At 42.0% G+C, this 21,104-nt stretch overlaps 1 protein-coding gene across 1 annotated transcript in view; it reads right to left on the reverse strand.

Annotated features, from left to right (window-relative positions):
- The window catches only part of LOC124119420 (SCY1-like protein 2), a 328,929-nt gene that overhangs the window by 24,758 nt on the left and 283,067 nt on the right, over window positions 1-21,104 (reverse strand). The window contains exons 15-16 of the mRNA XM_048399279.1: window positions 12,311-12,414; window positions 6,850-6,947 (exon numbers count right to left, since the gene is read on the reverse strand). Of these exons, the coding sequence (XP_048255236.1) occupies window positions 6,850-6,947; window positions 12,311-12,414 (202 nt within the window). The remainder of the gene's footprint in view (window positions 1-6,849; window positions 6,948-12,310; window positions 12,415-21,104) is intronic.

Below are 21,104 nucleotides of genomic sequence, written 5' to 3' on the forward strand. Positions count from 1 at the left end.
TCAATGGACAGCGCTACCTTGACGATATCATCGGCCCTGTTGTTCTACTGTTTTTGTGTCGTCATGGCCCAAGCATTACCTTTCAACATGAAAACGCCAGGCCTCATATTGCTCGACTTGTTCAGGATCCTCTTCAACAAAACAACATGAATGTCATCCCCTGGCCAGCTTGCTCCCCTGATCCCTCACCAATCTAACACATGTGGGATGAGATGGATCGGCACCTTCGACGTCAACCACATGTTCGACAGACACTCCAGGAACTTCGAAACATGCTCCAGTAGATATGGACAGATATCCCACATGCTTTGTGCGACGCCTGGTCCATTCCATGAGACGAAGATGTGTTGCTTGCATCGCAACCAGAGGTGGACACACACACTATTGATTTGTAAATTGACATTTTGGCATGTTCATGTTTTTTATATAATCACACATTTTCTGAAGTCAGTATGGCAAATTAAACCATTTGAACACTTACAGGAGTCTTTTATCTGTTGCAAACCAAAATGGTTTCAAATTTGGTAAAAAACATAACTTTGCATTAAATCTTATTCAATGTCACAGGAACTTTTGTTGTTCAGTATATTATTACGATCTGGCTGGATTACGTGAGTATGCTAGGGTTTGATTTTGTGTATTTTTCACGATGGCATGCTCCTCTTCCCCGCTGACATGGCAGAAGTGTGGCCAGTTCATGACAACTGGAGATCTACATAACTTCTGTTGAAAGTGTAGGGAGACTCCATGTTCGGCAGAGGCGAGATGTGACTTGGTTTTTCCCCTGTCCAAGTCCTTCATCATTAAGTTAGACGCCTCCATACTCAAGGCGAAGCGCAAGGAGGCCGCAAAGAAGAAAATCCATTTGATCTTATCGGACCCTACAGTGACGACATCTACGCCTTGGACCCCTTCAACACCCCGATCAGCAGGAGCCTCAGGTTTTCAAATCAGCATGCTGGAGAGACTTTTCGCCAAACAACAAGCCTCCATCGAAGACATGATCAACCCGTCTGGCGGCCATCAATTCAGAGGTAGACCAGCTGAAGAAGTGGCAGGCTCAGAAGTCTTCCCCGGCCAAGAGGCCAGACGGGGTTAAGCAATCATCAAAGCCTAGGCCATCAACGAAGTCCAGCAAGCCCAGGGTAGTGGCAAGAATGCCCCCGAGCGGACCAGCCGAGCTGTCGAAGAAACCCTACACTGCACCGCACAGACCGCACGGGCAGCATAGACCAATCTGTATTGTCTGCTACAGTCACTAGAGCAAGCTGGTCACCACATGACTCCTGCACGGGCTCCCCGGGCACGGTTAGACAAGCCAACTGTTGGAGAGGAGCATGAGGCGAGAGCGCAGCCTTCTCGTCACCAGGATCCTGTCGTCTGGATCCCATTATACCAGACCCTCAGCCATCACATAGGCAGATTATACCAGAGTCATGGATCCCATCGGACAATGATGATCCTGCTTATGAGCCCATGGCACGGGAGAGGCCCCCGATCAACCAGCCACATCACCTGCGCGGGAGTATGGACCAGCGTTGTCCTTTGTAGACATGATAGACGCTATATATCACCACACAGCCACGGAATGAACAGTCACCTCCTCCAGAGATGCCCGAGTACGCCGGAAGCCATGCTCCGTCTTCGTCATCCCGCATCCACCATATTTTACCGTGGCCAAGTTACACCTCCAGGATCCTAGACCAAATGAGCGACACCATGCAGAAGCACCGTCATGATGATAGGATTCCACTCTCGACTATGAGGAAAAAGTTATATCAGATGCATGCATCGTCATTTCTGGAGTCACAGCCACTGGATGACAAGTTCAGCAAGCTGGTTAAAAACCCTAACACTAAACTCACGCTCCCAGCCAGCCGATTTAAGGACTTAACTAGGGTTAACAAGAACTCCATGGATGTTGGTACATGTCTCAACTGGTTCATCACCAGGATCCAACACGTGATGCCACCTCTACCAACAACTTTTGATGATGTCCCGCCAGAAACTTTGATTGTCAGCATGCAGGAGGGTATGCTATCTATGCATGTCTGGACTGCCTCCCAGCTTCAACGCCAACAACTCCAAACATGCCAAGCAGAAAGTCACATCACAGACAGTCTTTAACAATAAGTTGGGCATGATCCTAGGCGAGGTCAGACAGGACACAACAGAAAGATTACAAGTGTCTGGCAGTCAAGGCACATGGACCACAGTACCCACCTAAACAAGCACGAGAACCACCCCGAAAGAAGTATATCCCATCAGGGAAAGAATCCTATCAGGCATCCTGGCGTTATGACAAGCCATCGTCAGACTTTTTTTGGAACTCAGCTGAAAGTTGGACGCACTGGATTTTAGACATTATCCATCAAGCTACATTTTCTCAAGCAGCCTCGACTTGTATCTCGTCCGGAGGGATGCAGGTTTTACCTGAAAGGTGCCAAACTGGACACAGCCGACCTTGCCATCAAGACCCTCCTCACCAAACAGGCCATTCGGAGATTTCGGGATACCAACAAAAATCAGGGGTTTTAGTACCGAGAAAGAACTCCACAGAGATGATATGATTATAGACCTCAAAACTCTCAACAAGAAGTACTTGGTCCCGCCTCCAAGATATGGAATCAGTCAGTAAACTACGTTCATCACTCGGAAAAGGAGATGGGTCATCAGCGCTGACCTTCTGGATGCATATCTCCATGTGCCAATCTACTACAAGTCATGACGTACATCCGTTTTGCAGTAAACGACCGTCGGTACGAATTCCGGGTCCTACTGTTCGGTATATCAGTCGCCCCTCTGGTTATTCACCAGAAAAACGGTGCCAGTCATCAACATTGCCCATTTACAGTTGGTACAACTTCATGGATACCTGCCCATTTACAGTTGGTACAACTTCATGGATACCTAGACGGTTTCCTGGCCACCAATCAGGAACACACCCAGCTGCATCAGGATGTGACATTCCTAACTCAACTCATGACTTATCTCAGGTTCCTTATCCATCCATCCGACCAAGTCAGAGATTTATCCGGTACAAGACATAGTCTACATAGGGGCCAGATTTCTTCTACATACAGGATGATCTGTTCAACAAGTCCATAGCCATGATCAACTCAGTCCGAGAACAACCAATCAGATCCATCAGATGGTTGATGTCTCTCATGGGAACGCTGTCCTCTCTACGATTACAATTACGCCCGCTACAGAATTGGATCAACTTCCTACCATCTCAGACCCAGGATACACGGGTACTCAGACCTCTCCACCTGAGCCATGATCTAATCTAGTGGACTCGACGAGATTATGTAATGACGGGATTCCTTTCACACTACCAGCTCCCAAACACCACCTGTTCACAAACACGTCGGATTCAGGTTGGGGAGCACACATAGATGACCTCCAAGTTGAGGGTTTATGGACCGAGACGGAAAGAGCTCTACACATAAAATTCAGAGAAATGAAAGCAATCTATTATGCTCTCCAGACTTGGAAAGATCGCCTCATCAAATCATCCATCCTGATTACCACAGACAACAAGACTGTGGTTGCCTACATTCAGAAGCAAGGAGGAACCAAGTCCAGTTCGCTGATGATGGAAACTACTCAGCTATTTGCCTTGGCCGACTCATTCAGGTGCCGGATGGAAGCAAGACATATTCCAGGCAAACTGAACATACTAGTGGACAGCCTATCCAAGAGAGGGAGGATCGTACCCACGGAGTGGACTCTTCACCCAGACGTTTTTTCCTGGATAACTTCCGTTTGGGACACCCTGCATCTGGATCTCTTTGTGACCTGTCTCAACCATCAACTTCCGGTTTACATCAGCCGGGTCCCAGATCTAAGAGCTCTCCAGATAGATGCACTATCCATGAATTGGACAGGAAGGTTTGCCTATGCCTTCCCTCCATGGTCTCTCCAAGACAAGGTCATACAGAAAATGGAAGTGACAGATTGAACAGTCATCCTCATCGCTCCAACTTGGCCAAGCAGGACATGGTATCCCAGATTACTATCTCTCTTGATGGATGAGCCACTCGCTCTTCCACATTGCAAAGCCCAGTTCCAGGCTATTTTACTCCAATCTTCCCAGCCTCCATCTCACCGCCTGGAAAGTATCTTGCAGAGAATGAAGGCCTCTGGTTCTCTCAAGCTGCCTCTATTGCTGTCGCAAGATCATGGAGATCGTCATCCACCCAGCTTTATGACAACAGATGGAACAAATTCATCCAGTGGTGACACAGATATGGTCTAACTATGTCACAGTGGAGATTCCCATGGTTGCGAATTTCTTCTTACACCTACGACAGGATAACATCTTCCGACATGGGACCATTGAAGGATAGATCCACCCTCATTCCATTCTCCAGCTTGATGGATTAATGATCAGAACACATCCGGTACTTAACAGACCCATGCGATCATTCAGCCTAGAGGATATTCATATTCCCCGAATCTTCCCAAAATGGAATTTATTAGTTGTCCTGTCTGCTTTACTAGCCGCTCCATACGAACCTCTTGGAAACACTACCCTTCTACAAAATCCTGTATAGCATTTTTACTTGCCATGACTGCTGCAGTGAGAGTTTCTGAACTCCTCGCTCTCGACTATTCCAGCCTCACTCATGCTCCCAACTGGACCTCCATCACCTTGCGGTCTCTCCCGGACTTTATAGCCAAGAATCAGTCCACTGCTACTGGTCCTTTGGGTCAAAGACATTATACTATTCCTGCCTTACCACCTACAATGGATCATCCCGATTGCCTCTTTTGTCCTATACGAGCTCTCAAGTTCTATCTGACAGCCACTGGTCCACATCGCCGACGTCAAAGACGTCTATTTATCTCATGCAAGACCCACTCGAATAAAGCTATCACTAACTAAATCTTCGGTCGCTGGATGGCTTAAGACAACCATAGCAACGAGTTATCAGCAAGCACAAGATACACCTTCCACTATGGTTCTAGCTCTGCCCACGAAATCCAAGCTTTTGCATCAAGTTTGGCATCCTGGTAATCTGTATCCATCGAGCAAGATGTAGCAGGATGCCAATGGGGGTCACACAATACTTTCACTAGCTTTTACTTGTGAGATATCCAGCCAAACTTGACAGACAGGGATTCATTCATTGGGACCTATTGTTGCGGCCCAGATGATTTTACATCCCTAGTTTTTCCTCCTTTCTATGAGAAAAAAAAAGGGGGGGATGGTGTGTGGAGGATCTGTCTGATATAAGCAGCTACAGAAGGTGAGCTGAGGTACAGTGGAATGGGATTTATCCTCGCATCCAAGATTATTGCACTTATATAGCGACGTGCATGTACGTGCGTGTGTTTGTGTGGCTGCCTGTACTAGTCCGGACGGATGCCGATTTACAGTGCTAGCTCACCGGGATACCATGTCGCAGATTAACATGAATACCCAACTCAGATACAGTATACTGACTCCGAGCCGACCAGTTCTTGTTTTAGCCCCTTAATGCCGAGCGCAAGACAGGGTAACAACAAGTAACATTATTTAACGTTTTTGGTATGACACAGGCAGGGATTGAACCCCGGACCTTCCGCTCTCCGGGCGGACGCTCTACCACTAGACCACGTAGGTGGTCTAGTGGAGGTGAATATACCTTTTACCTTGACTTACTAGTATGTTACGTAAGGGATTCAAGGGCTACCTGTATTAGAACAGCTGATAAACAGATCTACCGGAAGTGACGTCATAATCGGAAGGAATGTAGACCGAAAGTGACCTCGTAACCAGAAGTGATGTCATACATGACATCAGAGATTCTATAAATGACATCAAAACCAGTCAAAAGAGGAACTGGCGTCATTAGAACCGGAAGTGACATCATAACCGGAAGTTGATAAACAAGAAGTGATGTCGCTCTCAGAATCTGAGACATAAATGATGAGCTAGAATGGAACTAAAGACATCATTTCATGATTATCAACAAATAATAAAGTACTTCAAGTGAAGGTATCACATATTGACTGATATAATCATAATACCTGATACCAAGTCCTCTAAGAGAGATTCTAGAATAATTACCTCTTGAAAGGTTGAATTTAGCAATATACAAGAACTCATACAACAGTATTGGATTGCTGTCAACTACACAGGGAGTTACTAGAGGCAGATCCCTCTTTATCCCTCTAGTATATTCTGGCTATGGTGTAATAGAGGTTAAGGATTTGCAAGAATTATCAAACAATAGATATCATTGTTAATACTTCTAAGAATACTACCTCTGTTACTTGAGGAAGTACTCCCATGCACCTCCCGAATTCATCTGCCTCCAGTAGACAGATGTTTTTGAAAGAAGTGACGTTTTTCCTGCCTTTTTGCGCGGAAGAGCTGAAGAGCTACATGTGCTATTCGGGGAACAACTAATTGTGTGTAGTTGACAGTGAAGAGGACTTTTGTTGAAAATCTGAAGACTTAGTAATAGTGTGTCTGCAGCCAAAGTACTGGATTTATGGCTATGATGTAATAGAGGTAGCATTCTTAGAATTATTAACAATGATAACTACTGTTTGATATCTGCACATAAACTGTGATCACATACACCCCTCTGGGTAGAGCACTCCAAGCAGGACTGGTCCATTGCAGCTCTAGGTATTGTCCTAATTAATCCTAAATTAAAGTTCAGGAACATTAATTTTGATTGATAACTAAACATCTTTCTTACTACATTTTAATAAATATACACTGCCACTTGCACAACAAGTCTGTTGCTAATATGATGTTAGATATTGCCTTGGCTCATGGGGGAAACCTAATTTCTGACAAAATGGAAAACATCACTGGTTAGTAAAAGTTAGTATTTATTATTTACTCACATGCATGTTTTCCGGAAGTTGATTTTTCATTAATCACAACCTGCAAAGTTATGCCTTCATCTCCTGAACCATCCTCCCCTTGCATTTTCAAAGAACCTCTGCAAACAAATGTGAAAAGTTATGATGAGGGTATTTTGGACACACCAGAAATGTCACATTTAAAAATTACAGAAGACTTTGAAATGTTTTTATCAATTTTTTTGTAATGTTCATATGACTGACAATTACCTCTTTTCTTTGTACCACAAGCATGTTTTTGACTTATGGAATGAATACAGAAGAATAAATAAATGTGTGAAAAAGTTTGAACAGAGAAAATTTACAGGGTAACTATGAGCACATCCTTTCAGGGGATTAAGAAAATTGGCATGGGTCAGAGACTTGCTCATGTCAAATATTAGAAAAAGTATGTCCAGAAAACATTCATAATCAGTATTTTTGACACATTTAAGCCCTGTGTCTATAATTGGGCTTGCTAGATGTTCACAATATGTGTTAAAAAACACAATATTCTATTCCTTTCTATGGTTGGAAGTTTATCACAAAAGAAATTTAACTGTCCCAGGAAATGCTTAGAAAACATATAAATGCTTAAAACAGTGGGAAAAAAAGAAACTGTCTCACACAAAAAATACATAAGTCTTAATTTCATAGTATTGACTAAAAGATATCTGGTTTTTCAGCTGTAGCTGAACAAATATCTGCCTCCATACAAAATCCCAAACCACCCCCATTCCACAACATGGATGGTGAGGATGTACTAGTGGACTGCAGAGTATGAGCTTAACCCCTGCTAAGCGACCCCAATGCAGCAGCCACTGCCCTGCAACAAGCATTGCCAAGCAGCCCATGTTGCTTACCAATACAACAACCGCTGCCCTGCATTTACCGTTGTTAAGCAACCCATGCTGCTCTGCAGCTAGTGCTGGCAGTTAAGTACTATTGCCAAATAATGAGCGCTGTCAACTATTGTTGCCAAGCTGACCATCTGCTATAAAGCGGACACTAGCATAAAGCAGAATGTATAACATTGGTTCATGCTGTAAAGCAGGCAACCCTATCCCATATAATTTATAATTTGGGATGTATCCCAAGTTGCCAAACTTAACTTGTAGTCCACTAGTACCCTGCCACAAGCATCAAGGTGCTACCCCACACCCACAACCATTTACACTTATGTACGCTCACTATGTTATCCTACAGAAAATGTTACCTAATAAGCATACTGCAGCCAAGGAGCTGCAAATATTTTGTATTAACATGTTGAGGCCGGATGGTGACACATGAACACCGTCAGGCAGGTACAGCTGTTAGTCTTGTTGGTTGATGGCAACCTGTATGCCCCCCAATCTCGGGAGTCGAGCCTGAAGTGACACAGGTCGTAGATAGTGACAACATTGGTCCAACTCAGGAGCATGGTGTGTCACCTTAATGTGGGAGTCGAGCCTGAAGTGACACAGGTCGTAGATAGTGACAACATTGGTGCAATTCAGGAGCATGGTGTGTCACCTTAATGTGGGAGTCGAGCCTGAAGTGACACAGGTCGTAGATAGTGACAACATTGGTGCAACTCAGGAGGATGGTGTGTCACCTTTAAGTGCGAGTCGAGTCTGAAGTGACACAGGTCGTAGATAGTGACAACATTGGTGCAACTCAGGAGCATGGTGTGTCACCTTAATGTGGGAGTCGAGCCTGAAGTGACACAGGTCGAAGATAGTGACAACATTGGTGCAACTCAGGAGCATGGTGTGTCCCCTTTAAGTGGGAGTCGAGTCTGAAGTGACACAGGTCGAAGAAGATAGTGACAACATTGGTGCAACTCAGGAGCATGGTGTGTCACCTTAATGTGGAGTCGAGCCTGAAGTGACACAGGTCGAAGATAGTGACAACATTGGTGCAACTCAGGAGCATGGTGTCACCTTAATGTGGGAGTCGAGCCTGAAGTGACACAGGTCGTAGATAGGGACAACATTGGTGCAACTCAGGAGCATGGTGTGTCACCTTAATGTGGGAGTCGAGCCTGAAGTGACACAGGTCGTAGATAGTGACAACATTGGTGCAACTCAGGAGCATGGTGTGTCACCTTAATGTGGGAGTCGAGTCTGAAGTGACACAGGTCGTAGATAGTGACGACATTGGTGCAACTCAGGAGCATGGTGTGTCACCTTTAAGTGGGAGTCGAGTCTGAAGTGACACAGGTCGTAGATAGTGACAACATTGGTGCAACTCAGGAGCATGGTGTGTCACCTTAATGTGGGAGTTGAGCCTGAAGTGACACAGGTCGTAGATAGTGACAACATTGGTGCAACTCAGGAGCATGGTGTGTCACCTTTAAGTGGGAGTCGATTCTTAAGTGACACAGGTCGTAGATAGTGACAACATTGGTGCAACTCAGGAGCATGGTGTGTCACCTTAATGTGGGAGTCGAGCGTGAAGTGACACAGGTCGAAGATAGTGACAACATTGGTGCAACTCAGGAGCATGGTGTGTCACCTTAATGTGGGAGTTGAGCCTGAAGTGACACAGGTCGTAGATAGTGACAACATTGGTGCAACTCAGGAGCATGGTGTGTCCCCTTTAAGTGGGAGTCGAGTCTGAAGTGACACAGGTCGAAGAAGATAGTGACAACATTGGTGCAACTCAGGAGCATGGTGTGTCACCTTAATGTGGGAGTCGAGCCTGAAGTGACACAGGTCGAAGATAGTGACAACATTGGTGCAACTCAGGAGCATGGTGTGTCACCTTAATGTGGGAGTCGAGCCTGAAGTGACACAGGTCGTAGTTAGGGACAACATTGGTGCAACTCAGGAGCATGGTGTGTCACCTTAATGTGGGAGTCGAGCCTGAAGTGACACAGGTCGTAGATAGTGACAACATTGGTGCAACTCAGGAGCATGGTGTGTCACCTTAATGTGGGAGTCGAGCCTGAAGTGACACAGGTCGAAGAAGATAGTGACAACATTGGTGCAACTCAGGAGCATGGTGTGTCACCTTAATGTGGGAGTCGAGCCTGAAGTGACACAGGTCGTAGATAGTGACAACATTGGTGCAACTCAGGAGCATGGTGTGTCACCTTAATGTGGGAGTCGAGCCTGAAGTGACACAGGTCGAAGAAGATAGTGACAACATTGGTGCAACTCAGGAGCATGGTGTGTCACCTTAATGTGGGAGTCGAGCGTGAAGTGACACAGGTCGTAGATAGTGACAACATTGGTGCAACTCAGGAGCATGGTGTGTCACCTTAATGTGGGAGTCGAGCCTGAAGTGACACAGGTCGTAGATAGTGACAACGTTGGTGCAACTCAGGAGCATGGTGTGTCACCTTAATGTGGGAGTCGAGCCTGAAGTGACACAGGTCGTAGATAGTGACAACGTTGGTGCAACTCAGGAGCATGGTGTGTCACCTTAATGTGGGAGTCGAGCCTGAAGTGACACAGGTCGAAGATAGTGACAACATTGGTGCAACTCAGGAGCATGGTGTCACCTTAATGTGGGAGTCGAGCCTGAAGTGACACAGGTCGTAGTTAGGGACAACATTGGTGCAACTCAGGAGCATGGTGTGTCACCTTAATGTGGGAGTCGAGCCTGAAGTGACACAGGTCGTAGATAGTGACAACATTGGTGCAACTCAGGAGCATGGTGTGTCACCTTAATGTGGGAGTCGAGTCTGAAGTGACACAGGTCGTAGATAGTGACAACATTGGTGCAACTCAGGAGCATGGTGTGTCACCTTTAAGTGGGAGTCGAGTCTTAAGTGACACAGGTCGTAGATAGTGACAACATTGGTGCAACTCAGGAGCATGGTGTGTCACCTTAATGTGGGAGTTGAGCCTGAAGTGACACAGGTCGTAGATAGTGACAACATTGGTGCAACTCAGGAGCATGGTGTGTCACCTTTAAGTGGGAGTCGATTCTTAAGTGACACAGGTCGTAGATAGTGACAACATTGGTGCAACTCAGGAGCATGGTGTGTCACCTTAATGTGGGAGTCGAGCGTGAAGTGACACAGGTCGAAGATAGTGACAACATTGGTGCAACTCAGGAGCATGGTGTGTCACCTTAATGTGGGAGTTGAGCCTGAAGTGACACAGGTCGTAGATAGTGACAACATTGGTGCAACTCAGGAGCATGGTGTGTCCCCTTTAAGTGGGAGTGGAGTCTGAAGTGACACAGGTCGAAGAAGATAGTGACAACATTGGTGCAACTCAGGAGCATGGTGTGTCACCTTAATGTGGGAGTCGAGCCTGAAGTGACACAGGTCGAAGATAGTGACAACATTGGTGCAACTCAGGAGCATGGTGTGTCACCTTAATGTGGGAGTCGAGCCTGAAGTGACACAGGTCGTAGTTAGGGACAACATTGGTGCAACTCAGGAGCATGGTGTGTCACCTTAATGTGGGAGTCGAGCCTGAAGTGACACAGGTCGTAGATAGTGACAACATTGGTGCAACTCAGGAGCATGGTGTGTCACCTTAATGTGGGAGTCGAGCCTGAAGTGACACAGGTCGAAGAAGATAGTGACAACATTGGTGCAACTCAGGAGCATGGTGTGTCACCTTAATGTGGGAGTCGAGCCTGAAGTGACACAGGTCGTAGATAGTGACAACATTGGTGCAACTCAGGAGCATGGTGTGTCACCTTAATGTGGGAGTCGAGCCTGAAGTGACACAGGTCGAAGAAGATAGTGACAACATTGGTGCAACTCAGGAGCATGGTGTGTCACCTTAATGTGGGAGTCGAGCGTGAAGTGACACAGGTCGTAGATAGTGACAACATTGGTGCAACTCAGGAGCATGGTGTGTCACCTTAATGTGGGAGTCGAGCCTGAAGTGACACAGGTCGTAGATAGTGACAACATTGGTGCAACTCAGGAGCATGGTGTGTCACCTTAATGTGGGAGTCGAGCCTGAAGTGACACAGGTCGTAGATAGTGACAACATTGGTGCAACTCAGGAGCATGGTGTGTCACCTTAATGTGGGAGTCGAGTCTGAAGTGACACAGGTCGAAGATAGTGACAACATTGGTGCAACTCAGGAGCATGATGCATCACCTTAATGTGGGAGTCGAGCCTGAAGTGACACAGGTCGTAGATAGTGACAACATTGGTGCAACTCAGGAGCATGGTGTTGATAAGCCAAGAATCATAATTAGGCTACATCTGTGATTTAAAGCTATGAGCATAGGATACTGGCACACCTCCAGGATGCAATTCTGTACAGGAAATTGCCCTGCCTTATATGACTTGGCCACGTTTTCCCTTTCTAACACCATGAACAAATCTGTCATATCATGGTGCTGATAGCAAGACGAAGGACAAAGTGTCAAACTATAAGTACCTTTCATAGTAACGACTGAAAGGGCTGATATTTAAGTGAATAATTTATGTAGTGGGAGGAACAATACTGACTATATATAAACAATGTTAACTTGAGACTTCCATTGTTTACAAGTAGTACTTACCTAACTGGCACAGTGAGAGTCACAGTTTCCATCTTCATCTTATTCCTCCTCTGACGATCAATTTGTTCTAGCATCTCACGAAGTACTTCCATAAGATCACTAAACTGAAAGATGACAAAGGTAAGGCAAACTCTTCTTCGCCCTTTCTTACCCATTTTGCCCAATTAGGCATATATACTGTCGTCTTCATATATCTTTACAAGATATGCTATGGAAATAGTATCTGAGTGATTTTTAGATTATATGAATATGTGTTCATATGATTTAGTTTATAACCACAGGATGCAATATGATATTTTCATCACAGCCTTTCCAATGGGCAAAAAGGCTTACTTCTCAGTGTTGTGTTTGAACTACACAAAATAAATTCAAAATAAATTCATTCCATAGGCTAAAACAAATGGAAACATTAACTCTCAGGCAAAGGGTTTGGGAAATATAGTACTGGTGGGCTGACTATTTATAAAAAAAGCAATATTATTCAAATAAGTATGTAACCAAATAAACAATTGTGTACAATCAACCTGGCAGAGGGCCTCCCTACATAAATGTATTCCTTGATTAGAAAAATCCTGAGAAATTTGTTTCTTTTGATCCAATTTGAGGAAGCTGTGTTGGCCATCATAATAAATCTTTTTGTAAGGTAGACCAAGCTTTTGTACTATTGTAAATCACAGAACTCAACTTCATTGACTCTTCATCCTGTCCAATCAAGAGCACAAAATCTTTTATGTTAACCAACCAGTTAACCAGCTTTGTGTGCTTTAATAGCCAATGTCTACCATATTTCCTCAAATAAATGCCCAGGGCTGAGGCGTCTATTTATTTCACCAAAGGCAGTGGACCAGGTGTCTATATATAGATGTATGGCATGTATTAAGAGGCCCAGGGTCTATTCTGTTTAATGCTGCAACAGTGGCAACACACTACCTTACAGAATCTTAAAGTCAACAAACACACAAAGGGTAGTTTTACAAGAAACAGTTATTATTAATCACCAACAAGTCATAGTATGAGAGACCATGCAGGTATGTAATAGAGGCCTGATTTCTATATCAAAAGGCACCAGTTCACCACTAGACCTATCTATGTGCCAAGTTTGGTGAAGAAATATGGTACGGTTTTCAAGATCTGCTCCAGAAATGAGGACTACAGAAATTTTCAGTCTAAATCAAAGTCTTTGCCATGGAAACTCGAAAATTATTTTTTTTGAAAATCCCAAACTATCAAAAGGCACCAGTTCACCACTCAACGTATCTATGAGCCAAATTTGCTGAAGAAATATGGTACGGTTTTCAAGATCTGCTCCGGAAACGAAATGTGACGGACAGACGGACAGATGGACCCCATTCCTATATCCCCCTTCCACTTCGTGGCGGGGGATAATAAGGACTAAAGCATTGTCAAATAAGGACTAAAGAATTGTCAAATAAGGACTAAAACATCGTCAAATAAGGACTAAAACATCGTCAAATAAGGACAAATGGTGGTAAGTAGTGAATTTAGAAATTGTTTCTGAAATCATGGGTTAATACAAATATGGGGTAAATTTGAGTTTCAGTTATTAAACAGACATTAACTTAATGTTTTGTTGAGTTATTTTTAAGACTTCCACTGCGTATCACTTGGTATCTTGATTCTTGATTCTTTTCTTATTCTTGTTTCTGATGTACAAACATTAGATTGAATGTAACAGATGGAAAGGATTTCATTTAGTATACAGCTTTTAAATTTCCTAAAGTTACACATTTACGTCATAATACAGCAGTAATACTAGGTTGGGCTTGTTTACTTTACAATGGCATGAACATTTAACAATAAGGTAAATTACAACACAAACCTAGAAATTGCGCTAAGAACATCATAGTCCAATAAAATGTACAGAGACAATGCCTTAACTGCACTAAATAAACAGGAAGCTTAATATTTCATATACCTTTCATAACTTTAGGCCATGAGAATATTTATGAACAACGTTGAAGTCTAGGGCGTATTTCCATGAGCCAAGTCTAAATCAACCACAAACCCTCAATTATGAAGAACTAAGTTACTATGTATTGTAGAAATTAAGAAGATGCATTCATAAACAAATTCCTATTGATGAATTTTCAAATGAGTGAATAAATGTGCCTCACTGGCTCTTAGCATGACTTCCTCATGCATGCTGCTTAAAACACATGGTCATATGACCACACCAATCTGTGCTTATCTCCCTTCTTATTAAGGTTGATATAAAATTGGCACATGATCAAAAATGTAAAATAACATTCAAAGCCAGGAAATTAAATAAACATCCTAACCATCACAATTATGTAATGTTGTATACTACTGTTGTTATATGCAATACATAATTTGTGGAAATTGTGGAAACCAGATTTCATACCTCCTTAACCAATTAAGCTATCATAATTGATAGAAAATAGAAATAAACATTTTGACCATTACATACCGGTCTCCTAATTGTACAGTGAGGGGGTAACAATTACCAAACATAGTACCAAAATGGTCAAAGCTTCTCTGGATTTTAAACATTCTATAACGAAAAGACCTGAAAACAACATAATTTGTTTGTTTGTATATTGTTAAAAGCCGCACTCAGCAGTATCCCAGCTGTATGATGGCAGTCTGTAAATAATTGAGTCTGGACCAGGCAATCTAGTGATTGACATCATGAACATCAATCCATGCAATTGGGATATGATGACATGCATCAACCAAGTCAGCGAGACTGACCATCCGATCCCGTTAGTCGCCTCTTACGACAAGCATAGTCGCATCTTACGGCAAGCATGTGTTGCTGAAGACCAATTCTAACCCGGATCTTCATGGGTCAAATACAACATAAACCTTATAAGAGTTATCAACTTCACTCAAAGAAGCCCAAATAAACCTTAAAGGTAACATATTCACATTCTTTCACGATGTCTTTCAGAAGAAGTGTTCATTTTGATCCATGCACAATGACACACAATTTGTTTATAGGACGGACAAACTCTGTAAAAGCTGTTCTCAAACGCACGATATGTACAGATCCTTTTTTGTCCATCATGATCTCAATGACACGTTCTAGTGACCATGAATTATGAGAACTGTCCGCCAGAAGAACAATGTCTCCAACTTCTAGATTGGGCTTCTTTGTAACCCACTTTTGTCTTTCTTGCTGCAGTGTAAGGTATTCCTTTACCCACCACTTCCAAAATATATCCGCTAAATACTGAACTTGCTTCCATTGTCGACGAGAGTAGACATCGTCTTTACAAAATGTTCCTGGTGGCATCTTTTGATCCGAACGCAGAAGCAAAAGATGATTTGGCGTGTCGGGGTTTAGGTCTGATGAAGATGTTATGGTACATCAGTGATAGGTCTACCATTGAGAATAATTTCAACCTCACAAAAGAGAGAGTACTCACACCTTCATTGTCAAGCTTAATGGCTTATTCCTGGACAACAGCATTAAGAACTTTCCTTATTGAACGGATCATACGCTCCCAACTCCCATCATGATGAGATGCTGTCGGAGGGTTAAAATGCCAATCAATTCCCTTTTCAAGCAGTGATGAGTGCAACTTGGACTGGTTCAACTTCAAGATTTCTTCTTTAAGTTCACATTCACTGCTTATGAGATTGGTCCCATTGTCTGACCTGATCACTTCTGGTTGACCTCGTCTTGATATAAATCTCCATATAGCATTGATACAACTGTCAGTATCAAGAAAACAAGCTAGTTTTAAATGCACTGCTTGCATGGTCAAACATGAGAAGACCACACCATACCTTTTCACAGTTGCGCGACCTTGTCTAACTAGAAAAGGTCCAAAAAAGTCCATGCCTACATGTGAAAAAGGTGGCTTATCAGGTTGAAGATGATCATCAGGAAGGTCTGCCATCTGCTGTTGTCCAGTTGGTGACTGATACTTCTTACAAACGACACACATGGAAACAAGACTTTTGATGACAGATCCAGCTTCTTAGATCCAATAGCATTGCCTCAAGTGGGTACGTATAGCATTTTTACCCATATGACCTACATCTGTGTGAGCATCTTTGATCAGGAGCTTTGACAAGGGAGAAGTTTTAGGCAATACAACTTCATGTTTTGAATCATGCGGAATCTTGGCTCTTTGAAGACGTCCACCAACCTGTATGATTCCATCTTCAATGAAGGGATCTAACTTGTACAAAGGACTAGATTTACTAACCCCTCTTCCTTTCTTAATATGTTTTTCTTTTCCTTTCAAAAACTCTATCTCTTTCATGAAGTGTTGACCCTGCATGCACATAACAAGTAAGTGCAACTTCTGCATCCTTTAATACTGAAACTGTCAGCTTGGGTCTTGCCGTGGATAATTCTTTTGACCTGTCCTCCCTTGCTTCTGACTCCAATTGCCTTTCTTTCATCTTTCTTTTCAGCTCTCTGATAGTCAAGATGATTGAACCAACTGCCTTTCGGAGCTGTAGCCAGCTTGAATAGTGATTCAATAGTCTGTCCAATATATTTTGGGACTGGCAAGTTACGAGACAACTTACAGAGTTCTTGACCTCTGGGTCCTCATCAGTGACAGATAAGTCAGGAGAAATGGGCCATTCAAATATTAGTCTCCACAGAAAATCTGGTCCTTCAAACCACTGTTGTGCATGTTTGAACTTGTCATAGGTCATTGCCCTTGATGTGCAGTCTGTTTGGTTGAAATTTGTGTTGACATAATTCCACTGCTTGACCTCAGAACCTTCATGGATAGTGGTGAGCCAATTTGCTACAAAGGTTTTGAATCTTGATGCGCTGTTAAGAGATATATCTCAGCACAGACGTACTGTCTGTCCAAAAAAAAGTATCCTCAATTTTGTATTGCAACTCTTTGGTCAATAGCTTACCCAGGCGAAATGCAACTGTAGCTGCTGTTAGCTCCATGCGGGGTATTGTCATTGTCTTCAAGGGTGCCACTCTTGACTTTGCTATTACTAAGACACAGTGTACGCCATTATCTTCATTTGTTAGACAAAGGTAGGCTGCAATGCCATAGCCAACTTCACTGGCCTCAGAAGTAGTATAAGTAATGGGGATTCTGGACCACTTCCACTGTAGCCAGATTTATATTCTTATACTGCTACTACAGAGGGAATTTTTTATGTAAAAAAGATGATGTGATTCAACAATCGTCATGAGACTAAACTAAATTGTAATGAAAATATTCTCTATTATTTTTAGTCATAAGCATACCATTATTTTGAACAAAGTGATATTCAACGTTTTTACTAAGTTCTTTGTACATTTTACTAGGAGACCAGATTATATACTCTTTTTCGAAATTGGAAAGAAACAATTGATGACCGTATTTGGTTGGTTTCATTTTACTGATATAATATATATATTGTGGTAATTCTCGCCATTTTAAAATTTTGTCCCTGAGCATAAATGTTGTTGACATTATAATAGACTTATGTAAGCATTCGTTTAAATGTGATCAAACAATCTATTTTCAATCTCCAACCAGTTCTTTGGTTTTGGCACGGAATAATTGACGCGTTTGTTGTCTCCCCTGTTCTATGAACTTTTTTTTCTCGTCTTTGCTAATACCACTGGTCTTACGAGAATTGGATCGAATCTCCTGCTTCATTGCATTGTATTTGGTTAGTTCTGAAACTTATCCACGGATATCTTACAATCAGCCAGTGCTGTTGAAATATGATCCTCAATGCTGTTCAACTTTGCTTCGGCGAGTATCCGAATATTATCATGTTTTAATGCTTTCTTTTGCAACTTACTAGAAATAAATTTGATCGCTATTCCTGCCGCTAGACTACGGCTGCTACTTCCATACCAAGTACGATAGGCGCGGCGATTATAGTTGATAATAAACCAACACCAGCTACACCGTGTCCCATGCCAGCTGTTACAAGCACAGTGTCAACTCTGTCAAGAGCATTCACAGCTCTGAGATACTTTTTATACAATCCAAGTCTCAACTCCCTCTCCTTCTCTATTCGATGTTTTATTTATGTCGTTTATTTGATGTAATCGAAATCCATCAACAGTATCCATCTTTTCAGATGCTTCATCGAGCACTGTATATTATTATATCATATACTAGTCTTTAATTGGTCTTGCTTAAATGTTTTGAGAGTATACATGTGGCATAAATATCTTAGTAAGCGAAATGCTTTCACCTTTATTAACTTGGACCCCCTAAAGGGTTGCAACAGGTGAAACTCCAATATAAATAATACTGCAACGTTGACGCTTGTGTTTCTTGAGCCATTTAATTGATAGACCTGGTCATATCTCAAAGGCATCTTCTGGTGCATCCCCAAACAAGACTTCAATAATAATTGTAGAAAGATCAAGTTTAGCATTCAAGTTCTGTTTTATATCATTGAATTCAGTAACCAAATTTAAACTAACATTTTTTAATGCTGGATGACTCAATAACATATGACCTGGGTTTTTTGGCAGGGGAGCAACTAACACACTTTTTCGTTTTGAGGGGATATAAGCCCAGAGTACGATCCCACTATTCATTATCTTAGTTAAATTATGTCCCTTACCCATCATCACATATGGTGGGGTAATGACGATATTCAGTAGCCACTTGATTTTTTCTTCGACCATAGTCCATTTATTATCATCGATGCGAATAAGATTGTATGAAGTGTTTTTACTGAGTCTACTAACGTCGACATCACTTAAATCTCCTAGATTAGCTCTGAATATAACTTCTTTCCGCTTGTATACATTATCTTGTAAGTGTAAAGTGAATAACTTGCCATCGGCACCAGGTTTATCAAATCCTTCTGTGTCCCCAAGATCGGAAAGCGCAATTGTATACCATTGTCTAAGGTTATGCATTTCAGGGCCTGATGAATCAACCATTATTTATAATATGGAGCGTTACACTCAAGTATCCTATATGTACAGGTTGATGTTTTACATTTAATACAGAAATTTTGATGTCTGAAATAATACCCCGCTTTAACTTTTTATATTGTAATGATGAGAAAGATTCTGTTCTACCACTATTGTATTTTTCATCTTTGACTGGAATAGCTCTTAGCAGAGTTGAAGGACTTTCGAGTTGAATATTATCTGTTGTACTGATCTGATCAAGATGGATGCACAACTCTTTATAGGGAACTATATCGGGTAATTTAATTCCATGCAATTTTTCATTGGGTGATACTTTTCCTCTTCTAAATCCAAGTGTATCTGCTAAGCCCATGAGAAGATTTACATCATTTTCTCCAGTGTATAAAGGGGCACTGATCTAAAGCAATTCCCTGGGACTGGTTGTTGCCTTTGTTATTGTTTTTTCTGCGTGAGTACGCGGATGATATGCAAAGCAACTGAGCATGACAAGAGACTGGGCTACCGTCTGCAAGGACAGCAAATTAATCTTAGGACAACATTTGTTTTACCCATTTTTGAACACTGATTGGTTAACGGTGATCTATAAAGATTTCAACAAAGGACGCATGTTAATTAATTTCTTCAGCCTAAACAAACAGACAAAAAGAACGGCGGAGCTCATCGGTTGTCGGATTGCGTCGATAATACGATTACTACTCCCTTGTTGTCATCCACGTTTTCTGGTATAACCCTTCAATTGTGTATTTGTAGTCATTCACTTGATGCTCAGTTAATGAATTTATTACAGGTATAATTAGTGGTAGCACCACTCCGAATAGCTGACGAAGGTTCCCATTTGGCATTTATATGCACGTGGCAACCCAACAAGAGATGAATGATCAGTTGATTTACTTTTTTTGTAAATCAGCAGATCGTTCGTAGTCATCAAAGGAATAACAGAAAATATATTGATTGATTAATCACTGTTATCTTGCACGGTGGATATCTCAAAAGTGAGTGTTTACTCTCAAAAGTGAGTGTTTACATGTCTAGGTTGACTAAAACAAAAGGAATACACTCATATCCTTGCGTGAAGTGCCGATGTAAAAACAACATACTTTGTTCAAAGGGTTAACCGATAATACGTTGATTAATTGCTCATTGTTATCTAATCTAATGGATTTTTTTAGGAACGTGAACATTATGAAAATAATTGTCACGTGGGCTTTCTCAGCCAACCTTTGAGACTTGACACCTATGTGAAACACCTGCAACTTTCTAAGTGATCAGTTGAGAAATGAACACAGGTTATAATATCCCGAAACAATATATACATTTTAAAATATTTGATTGTTACAGAGACACGTGACATCGAATACGTTTCTTTGTACAGCTGCAGACGTTTGGGATATTGTTCCTTTGTGTGGATATTCACGGATACATTCCTCAAACAAGGAAGCTGCCTAAAATTATACACATAAATTTGGTAGGTTGTAATTATGATATTCGCATTTTGTTTTCCTTCATTTGCAGAAACATTGGACAGATTCATTCTTGTTCCTCTATGTCGTGGTTGGGAAATTCTTCGATGCTCGATAGACGTTGTTTTCACAAGTCTTTTCCTCTGCATATTACAATTTGTAAAATGTGATTCTCTCAGGCAGTTTATAAAATGTGTAAATATTTCAGTCATTTTGACAGAAAAATCTGTCCATTTCTTTAACAGATTGACCAAAATTGATTAAGACGATCAATAGGGCCTAAAAACATCACAATAGATTATTATGTAGGATTAGAAGCCAAACAATATAGAAATGTACTTTTCATCGTAACATTTTCAGTCTCTTGGTGATGATATTAAATATAAAAATGTTTGGAATTCGTTGTAATAATAATACAGATGGACATATTTTTCAGTCAATTTGTAAAATAACTGAATATTCAGGCATTTAA

Source organism: Haliotis rufescens, unplaced genomic scaffold (assembly GCF_023055435.1).
Source record: "Haliotis rufescens isolate VD_foot unplaced genomic scaffold, xgHalRufe1.0.p SCAF_2, whole genome shotgun sequence".
In the NCBI taxonomy this organism is placed as follows: domain Eukaryota; kingdom Metazoa; phylum Mollusca; class Gastropoda; order Lepetellida; family Haliotidae; genus Haliotis; species Haliotis rufescens.